The 10,528-nt window shown below is 36.9% G+C and overlaps 1 protein-coding gene across 1 annotated transcript in view; it reads left to right on the top strand.

Moving 5' to 3' along the window:
• Positions 1–1,922: 1,922 nt before the first annotated feature.
• The window catches only part of LOC149169396 (peroxidase 72-like), a 28,770-nt gene continuing 20,164 nt past the window's right edge, over positions 1,923–10,528 (top strand). The window contains exon 1 of the mRNA XM_089425178.1: positions 1,923–2,150. Within this exon, the coding sequence (XP_089281304.1) occupies positions 1,923–2,150 (228 nt within the window). The remainder of the gene's footprint in view (positions 2,151–10,528) is intronic.

Below are 10,528 nucleotides of genomic sequence, written 5' to 3'. Positions count from 1 at the left end.
GTTACTCTGTCAAAATAAAATCCTCACTTGGGACAATCTTCGGAAGAGAAGCTTTCACGGGCCCTCCATATGTCCCAACTACAAGAAAGAGGAAGAAACCACTATGCACCTCATGAATTCATGCCCATTAGCACACAGACTCTGGGAAAAAGTAAGCTTCCAATGCCAAAAGGATGGACGAATTAAAGAGGATATCCCCACCACTGTACGCAATTGGGAAATGAATCCATATAAGAGAAAATTGTTAAACTTTTAATGGAAACTTATCCCACGCCTTCTCATGTGGACAATATGGAAAGAAAGAAATCGACGCATCTTCAAGGACCAATCCTCACCTTTAGAAGTCCTCTGGAACACTGTTTTCCAAAACCTTCGGGAAACCTTATTGCTTCAAACTTGGCACGAAGAAGACTTTCCTTCCCTTCCACAGGAACAAAATATATGGGCCAACTAGAAACTACGGTGGAACCAAGAGCTGGAAATCCATGGTAAACCTTCATTAAAGAGAAAGATACCAAACAAATGGATCCCTCCACCCCAACACATGATATAACTTAACTTCAATGGAGCCTCGAAAGGCAATCCAGGCAAAGTAGGATTCAGAGGAGTATTCAGAGATCATAAAGGCACACCCCTTCTAACGTACATATGATCAAATGGATGGTATACGAATAACTCGGCTGAATTATAAGGGTTATGGCAGGGGCTTCTCTTAGCTCAAATTCATGGTTTCTTCCCACTCTTGATTGAAGGTGATTCTCAGATTCTCATAAACATGGTTAATAAGATTTTGCAGGGGACACCGTCAAACAAAGTGGTCAACAGCTGGAGATTGGCGGAAAGACTTGAACTCATTGAAATGTGGCTCTCTACCCACAGAGCAGTCAATTTCAAACACATTCGTAGGGATGGCAACAAAGTGGCTGATCTTTTAGCTAACATAGGGGTGGATAGTGGAATGGCTCTACATGCAGGCTCGCTCACCACTATTGCCACTGCACTCCAGTTAAAGGAATACAATGATTTGGTGAAGATTGAAATGGCTCAGGGAGAAGAAGCACACCCGGATGCGGGTGACAACCAAGCCATTTATAATGATTAGACTAATGGGCGGTGAGAGGATGGGCCACATGGCCGTCTGCGTTCCCTCCCATGCCAGCTTGAAATGAATTCATGGCAGCCTGCAAGTTTCATTAAATTGTTACTCTGGCCGAGATTTACCCATCATGCACACAACAATGGATTCAACTCGCCATAATGCTGCTCTTCCCCCCCTGCTCCATAGCATATGTCCGCCTCAGGCTGCTGAACCCTGTTCTTGCACTGTTACCGGGAGCTGTTGCTGGTTGTTAAGCTGTGTAGACCTTGGTAATGGGCATCACTTCTCCCAAACCAAGCTTTTCAATTTGACATTAGCCTAGCCTTCCCTTGCTCATTCTCTACTCAATCCTTTAGCCAACTGCCCCATTGATAGCTCGACTTTGCATTCTTCCATGGCATGCATTCATCACCGAATGCGTAGCAGAAGAAGAGGATGTCATGGTGGTAGTGTCTACCCTCTTGCGATGCCTAGCCTTGACTCTGCTTCCCCCGCCCCTTCCCCTGACATTCCCAACCCTTATGGATCCTTCTCTGGTAGGTATCCTGATATCTGCAGAGGTCGTGGACGCACATAGCTTCAAGGAGCTAGTTGAAGAGACGTTGCTGTCCATACAACCAACTTTCCTCTTCCCCCTCACCTTGCTCCCCGCTCGACACAATTTCGCTTCCGTAGCACCCTGAACAGACCTATCATTACAGCCACTATCACCATCATTTTCTCTGAGGAAAACGATCCATAGGATGCTCTGTCAGGAAACACTAGGGCGCAACAATGGGATGCTCTCAGGCTCAGGAGTGACCGAGACTTAGGCAAGCAACCGATGGATGAGGAGATGGTCACCCTACATGGAAAGGCACTGGGTGGCGGTCAGCATGCTGTGGAAGGAAAATCTGGAGACACGCAAACACCTAGTGGTATAGTGGTCGACAAGTCAAGGCCACATGCAGTTGCTGGGAGCTTTGGTGGCGCTCAATCGGCTCGTGGGCCTCAAACCTACTTGTCGGAGAAGGAAGATGAATGGTATCAGTATGCATGCCTCATCGAAGAGGTTCTTTCCCTGGATGACCTCAAGTTATGACATGTGGTAGCCACATGTCACCCTTATGCCAGCTCGGTGTCTCTTCTGCTGATTGGTTCTTTTCTTAAATGATTGTTTTGATTAAACTTTCTTGGGCTTTTTGCCATGTTTTTATATTTTTTGTTTCAAGACTGATGACCCATAAGTGGGTTCTTTTTTCCTTCATGGACTGGTTTCCCCATCGATGGGGTATTCAAGTTATTTTTGATAGATGATGTTCAGTACTGCTAAGGCCTGTGCCTCATTGTAATCATATTTTGTTTCATATTAATAGAATAGATTTACTTAGAAAAAAAAATATTATAAATTTGTTATACTATAATATATATTAATATATCATGATATATATTAACTCTATATATATATGGGAGGGAGGAACAAAGACAAAGTGATAGAAGTGGAGAGATAGAGGGAGTTAGAGGGGGGGAGAGAAAGGGAGAGAAAGGAAGGATGAGAGAGGATTTGAGAGATAGGATAAGAGAGGGAGGGATAGAGAAATGGAGTTGGAAGGAAAGAGAGGGAGGGAAGAAGAATCACATAGAGTTTTTCTAAAAGTTGAGACACAGAGAGAGATATTGACAAGGGTGAGATGTGCAAAGACTGTATATGTTTAGGGTGAGATAGAGAGATAAAGAAGGATAGAAAGAGAGAAGAGGGGGAAAGAAGGACAGATAATGACAGAGTTGGAGGGTGGAGAGAGAGAGAGAGAGAGACAAAGACAGAGAGATAAGGGGGAGAGACAAAGGGAGGGAGGAGAGAAAGGGAGAGAGAGGAATGAAGAGAGCTTGGAAGTGAGAGAGAGAAGGAGAGAGGAAGGGAGAGAAAGAGGGAGGTAAGAAGAAAGACACTGAGTGATAAAGGTGGAGAAAGAGAGAGGGAGTGATAAGGGAGATGGAGAGAGAGAGGAAGAGAGGAGAGCAAGTGGGAAGAGAGATAGAAGGGGGGAGAGAGGGAGAGAAGGGGAATAAAGAGAGATAGGGAGAGGAAGAGGGAGGGAGAGATAGATAAATATGTAGAAAGATTGTGTATGTTTTGTGGGTGATATAGAGAGACAGAAGATATGCAGAGAGAGGTAAATATATAGATGGAAGGTGAAGAGAGGGAAGAAGAGAGAGATAGAGAGAGGGAGAGATATATAGATATCGAGGGAGAAAGCATGTGTGTTAGGGGAGGGGAGGTGAGTTAGGTAGACAAAGAAGGAGAGATGGAGTGAGATATAGATATAGACGAGGGGGGATAGATGTAAGAATAATTCTTGCACTAGATGCATTGATTTCATTGTAGATGGTGATTTATAATCCTATTTGATTTCTAGCATTGAAGGAGACAAACGGAAGGACATGGGAGAGGAGGAATGAATAGAGAGAGGAGAGGAGTGAGAGAGGGAGAGAAGGGTAAGAGAGAGAGGGAGACACAAAGATGGAGGGGGGAGAGGGGGGAGAGAGAGAAGGAGAGAGGAAAGGAGAGAGAATGAGAGAGGGAGGGAGATAGTGATAGTGTTGGAGGGAAAAGAGAGAGAGAGGGAGTTGGGAGAGAAAGGCAGAGAGATGACTTGAGAGAGAGGAGGAGAGAGGGAGGACAAAGAGATCGATTTGGAAGGGGAGAGAGGGAGATAAGAAGAAATACATACAAAGAGAAAAGTGGAGCGAGAGAGAGAGAGGGGGAGTGAAAAGGAAGAGATGGAGAGAATGTGTATGTTTGGGGGTGAGATAGAGAGACAAAGAAGGTGAGATGGAGGGAGATATAGATATATATGGAGGGGGAGAAAGGGAATGATATTTCTTGCACTAAATTTTTTAATTCATGGTAGATGGTGATTTCTAATACTATTTGATTGCTTGCACTAGATGCATTAATTTCAGTGTAGATGTTTTCAAATTCTATTTGGTTTATTGCACTAAATACATTAATTTTAGTGTATATGTTGATTTCGAATTCTATTCGATTGTTTGCACTATATGCATTGATTTCAGTGTAGATAGTGATTTCTAATTCTATTTGATTTCTTGCACTAGATGCATTAATTTCAGTGTAGATTGTGATTTCTAATCCTATTTGATTTATTGCACTAGATGCATTGATTTTAGTGTAGATGGTGATTTCTAATCCTATTTGACTTCTAGCACTAGATGCATTAATTTTAGTTTAGATGTTGATTTCTAATCGTATTTAATTGTTTGCATTAGATGGATTGATTTCAGTGTAGATGCTGATTTCTAATCTTATTTGATTGCTTGCACTAGATGCATTGATTTTAATGTATATGTTGATTTCTAATATTATTTGATTACTTACATTAGATTCATTGATTTCAGTGTAGATGTTTTCTAATCTTATTTAATTGTGTGCATTAGATGCATTGATTTTAGTGTAGATGATGATTTCTGATTTGATGTAACTCAATGTATGATGGTACATTAACTTAAGGTGATTGGATTAACGATGTGCATTGATTTTAGTGTGAGAACAAAAAAATGATTGACAATTTGCATTAATTTTTGTGTTGTTGTAATTCAACCTATTAGTATTGGAGAGAAAGAGAGACAGGGTATGATGTTTACTACAATAGTTCGAGTTAAAGAATTGAATGGTTTCCAATCTCAACTATCATTTTCATATGATCGATATGAAAAGATGGAAAAACCAACACATAATTAAAATAATTTTTAAATATGACCACTCATTAAAAAAATCAAAATTATATTATTTCTTTATTTTTTCAAAAGAAACTATAGATAAAAAAAATCATCAAAATATTTTGAAGGAAATAAATTATTTCAAACATTAGCAATGAAACAAATCATTTCAAGAGTAATATTGATGCAGTAAATTATTAAAAATACTCTTCAAAATATATTTAGTAATACCTCAAGGGACACTATTAAGAATTATTAATTGTAAAATGTTGTGATACCTAAAATTAGATGAAATATATGTGCAGTATCAATCCTCTTGCAAAATATCGACAAGATTATCTCCCTTCTTCATCACCAACTAATTACTAATAGACAATTACATACACATATAAAAATATAACACAACAATTGTAACATTCACAAACATTGCCATCCAAATCCAATCACATAAACACAAAAACCACTCAAAGCATCCAAGCGCAGACATACAAACCATTCAAGGCAAGCAACAAAAATAAAATTAAAGAAGATGATGATATAGTCATGTCAAACAAAGAAAACATAATGTAAATTTCGAAGTATGAAGTTTATCTCAAACATATACATAATAATGATAATATAAAAATGTTTCATTGTCGACCTCAACTAAAACCAACCTAGATCCATCTAACTCCAGATCTATCATGCGCCGAGAGGGGTCAAATTCCTCGAGGTGCAAAACATTTACTCAAATTCCACACTCCAAAAAGAAGATTTGCACCTTGAGGGATTTGATCCCTCTCGGTGCATGATAGATCTGGAGTTAGATGGATCTAGGATGGTTAATATGTGATGGGGACGATGCTTGAAATTTTATGTTGGACTACTCTAGTTATGAAAGATATGCATTCATAATAATCATAGTGTTTATAGTGCAATATTTGAATGTCATTTTGATATCCAAATGACTTATACCACCTTGACGAAACCCAAAACTTCCATTAGTTTTTGTTTTTAAAGAAGATGACTTTGAAAGAGGGAACAGAGAAATCAAGTATGATTTAATCTCAAGATCTTCTATGAAATAACTCATTAAGCCACATTTCTTCGATTATGTAGAGATACTTCTTACCTGGCAATTTCAGGTGGATGTTGAACTAATTTCCCTTTATTGTTGGATCCTATTATATACTTAATAATTGACTGGCGACATAATTTTTCAAGATGTGATAACTGAATGTGTTAGGAAGGATTATTCAGTAATACATTTTGATGGTAGCTACAAAGGGGAACATATGATAAAGCAACACAATTGGTGAAAATTGATGAAACTCAAGTACTGATCAACTGAGAATTGTACAAAAATTTACTGATCAACTGAGATAATTCTTACACAAAAAGTTTAGGTGTAGGTTAAACTAAGTTTTGTCTATTGCCTGACCCTATTTGAAAAAAAATAGTTTACTGGGATATATGTGGATGCACTCATAAGGATTAAGGTATGTATGTTGAAGATATAAGTTGTCAAGATTGATAGAAAGATTATGTGCTATGTTAGGGGGTAATACCAATGATTAGAGGCTTAACATTGATGCTTCTATAAGGGTTATGATATTGCACCAGCGTTTTTATAGCCTTTACATAGTCATTGTCCTTGAACATACAACATTATCATATAGGCCATAATATGTTTACTCGGTTTGAGGAAACACATTTGTCTTGCATGATTTAGTGGCAATAATGGAGATAGCTTAAGTTCAAGCATAGGAAAAAATTGAAGCACATTGGATTTTTCATGTGGGCACAAGTTAGTAGTGACAACAGCTTATGACAGTGATGATGATTGTAGTGGCTGGCTATTTTGTACAATACATATTATATTAGCTTAGTTGTGGAATGTTGAGCAAAATAAAAGGATGTGAAGTGTCACATTGGTAGCAATATAAGTAAAAGGGTAGTATATCATTGTTTTGACAACATATTATTATGATATTGAGCATAGGTGGATCTAGTCTGAAAATTGTGAAATGTGGTCCACCAGCTAATCAGGGTGGCAGGGTAGGTGTAAGGCAGTAGAGTGGAGTCTCCTTTAGGTTGGAGCTTGAGAACACTTCAAGGAGGAATTGTGGTGCTAGGGAAGGTTGGAGCCTGCACAGGGCATTAAAGCATCCCAGTTGCAATTGGTAAACATGTTGTTGGAGCATCCTATAGGATGGAGCTTGTAAACTAGGGTGTTTGAGTATCCTTCCAGTTGGAGTTGGTGAACCAGGGCGTTTGAGTGTCCTTAAGGTTGGAGCCTGTAAATCTTGGGGTGGAAGCCTCCTTTTTTTGGAGATGAAAATATTGATGTAAAATTTATTAAAGACAAATATTAAGAAGTGTTCGATGGTTTTTGTCCTATAAGGGTTTCCACCTAAAAATATTGTTGTCTACTATCTTGATGTTTGCACATTATTGAATGGTGTTCTCCATTGTTGATTTATATTACAAATGATGATAATGTAAATTAATGCATTTTAAAGTTGAAATATACTAATTAAACAAAAATATTGATTCACCCCCCTCACAGTGTTTCAAACAATCATTATTAGAGCAAGTTCCTTCAGTTGTAGCTTAACAATTGGAAGGCATATCTTCAGTGAATCAAGACGGGAAAGTCAAGAAAGAAAACCGCAAATCATTCACAAGAATTTAAGGAAGTCCTTGATATTGAAATACTTTCAGAACCTATGACAGCTGATGAAGAGAGGCGGTTTGGTCCAATTCCTCTATTCACTAAATCAAGTTTTGTATTTTGGAAAGCTAAAATGGAATCCTTTTTGCAAGGTATTGGATGTAATGTATGGTTTTTAGTTATTATTATAGACACATCTAATAATGAATCAAGAAGGTACAATTCAAAAGTTATGAGTTTCATTCTAAGTGATGTGCTATATTCTATGAAATCTAATGTATGTCAATGCTCATCAACCAAACATATCTAGGAAAAACTTCAATATCTCTATGCAGGTAGAAAAGATACAGGTCAAGATAAATATTTTGATAATCGTGCTTCAAATCAATCAGATCCTCATATCAAATAATTTGACAATAATTATGAAGAAGAATAAGAGGATGTAGATAAATCATTAATTAATGCCTCAAAAGAATGGAATAAAAAAGAGAAGGAAAATCACACTCTCAAAGTAGAAGTTTCTCTCTTACAACTCTAGGTACAAGAAGTAGAAAATAAATTACAAGAATCTATTCAGAAGCATGAGGCAGAAGTTAGCCAAAAGAAAAAGGAATTGGATACAATTGTTGTAGAAATAGACAAGCTTAGGAAAGAAATGAAAGGCATAAGGAACAAATGAAAGACTTCAACAAAGAAACTAAAAATATCACTCTTCGAAAATTGCAAGTAGAAGAGGGAGAAGAAAGAATGAAATTGTTGGAAGGAAGATTTCAGGGAGACCCTGCTCAAAAGAAAGGAGAACTTGACGTAGCTCTCATTGAAATCAACAAGCTCAAGGAATGAAAAATCTTAACACTTGCATCATATTGAAAGGAATAATCAAGAATTGGCTCAATTGAAGATGAAGGTAGAAGTAGTAGGAAAAGCTATATGTGATGAAGGGACAAGCTCCAAGTCTCCACAAAGAAGCATTGATGAGAAGGATGATAGCAGGATCCCTTAAAGTCTGAATTAAGATGAAGGATAGAAGAAGGTTAAAAATGTTTTACCTCCTTGAAAGAAGAATGATTGTAGAAGATCATGAAGACAAGACATCTAATCCAAGTACCCTAACATGTTTAATGGCTATTTTTTCTCATGTTGTAACTTCAGACATATGGCCAGGGATTGCAATATGTATAATATGGATAATCATCAAAGACGTTATCAAAATCCTAAAAGCAAGTTTGCAAGATTGCATGATAGGTTTCACGATGACTTTGATAGTAGGAAGTATATGTCATTTTCTCCATTATTTAGGCTCAACATTGAATGTTACAATTTCCATAAATGTGGGAATATAGCTCGCGATTGCAAGTACAAGATGGAATCTTCCATGAATTACAATCCTAACATCAGGTACAAGAAGGTTTGGAGAAGAAATAAAAAGGAAGAAGATCAAGTAAATGAAAAATTCTTTACAATAATTATTTCAAGTTTTGTAAAAGTGAAAGGTCATGATGAATCAACAAGTATAATCGAGGATGTTGAAGTTCAAGATGATCTAGTTGAAGTGCTGGTTCATATGATATTAGAATCCAGTTTGATGACTCCCAGTCCTATGAATGATGAAGAGGGGGAGTCTTTATAAGTGGTAGGGACTCGTTGAACAGTTGAAAGATGGAAAATGTGAAGAAGTCATCAGAACATTCGTCAATATTATGGGGAAATTAGTAAGTTTGACGAGTAGTAGGTTTACAAAATAAAATTTTAGAAGGTCCTAATTGTGGCAAGCCATGAAAGGCATTTATTTAGGGGGCAGAAAAAATATGTTTCATGAAATAAAAGCATATAACTTGTTAGGGGAAGTCACCCTTTTCCATTAATGTCAGAGGGGGGGAGAAATTAGGAAAAGAAGATCAAAGGCATGAAATCAGGGGGGGCAATGATCACAAAGGGATTATGTGTTTCCATCAATGAAAAATGGGGAGATTTTTGAATGGTGTTGTCATTGATGCCAACAACTGTTATTGAACACTATTAATATTTGTCTAATTTTCATCAGTTGGAAGCTCTAAAGGAAGATGTCATGAAAAACCCTAGAAGGCACACATTTGTTTGAATATTTGAGGAAAAATATCAGTCAAGTTTCTCCTAATACCACCATCATTGGAAGCTCTTCATCGAGAATATTCCAATGGCATATGACATGCCTTGCGACTCTAGATAGTTTCACAATTGTGTACCGTCAAAGATTGTGCACCCATCTTGTGGGAAAAAAACCCATAGGAAGATGAGGTGGCATGACATGATAGGTTAGCCTAAGGATGAAGACATCTCTCCGTCGTCAATGATAAAAATAAATAATTTAATTATTAAAAGGTAATTTAAGAAATTTCAAAGTATGCTTCCTTCCAAGGCAGCTTTGTTCCATGTGGGAATAAACAATTGAAATTTAAAATTATTTTTTTAAGCTCTGTTTTTAGGGAAAGTCAGCTTCCTTAAGCCCCAAACTATATCTATAAAAGATAAAATTGATTCTCATCTCAAATATTCAAGAATTTTTTGCATTTTCTATATCTGAAACAATTTTGGACCTTTGGAGAAAAAGGTACACATTAAGGGAGATTGAATTTTTTTGTTTAATCTATCTCTCTTTATTCTGAGACCTGTGGAAACATTGAAGATTTTTCGAAAGGTCAAAATTGTTGGTTCAATTTATAGATATTTTTAAGGGTTTCCTTAGCTTCATGCTATTCTATTTTGATGGACAAATCTATGAAGAATATCACTCTATATGCTCTGCAGTCAAGGTTGTGTTTTACATCTTGAAGAAGGTCAAAAGTTCTATGTTTATTTTGGATGAAGAAATTCGCTAGAGTAGTCTTTATTCTTTTTTGAATTTAAGGGTCTCTGAAATCAATTTATGTTTCCTTTTCTAGCCCTACTTTGGCCTTAGTTGTTTAGTGTTTTTTAAATGATTTCTTTATCACTATCAATTCATTGTTAAAGTTAGTTTATAGTTGATTAATATTTGTTCAAAAGAAAGGGTCGTAAAAGTCGTCATTTCTTTTGAAAAG

This window comes from Pinus tabuliformis, chromosome 4_2 (assembly GCF_031772625.1).
Source record: "Pinus tabuliformis cultivar Carrire ecotype Pingquan chromosome 4_2, CPIR1, whole genome shotgun sequence".
In the NCBI taxonomy this organism is placed as follows: Eukaryota; Viridiplantae; Streptophyta; class Pinopsida; order Pinales; family Pinaceae; genus Pinus; species Pinus tabuliformis.
Note: the sequence above shows the minus strand (reverse complement) of the source record. Positions and strands in the feature narration are given on the sequence as shown.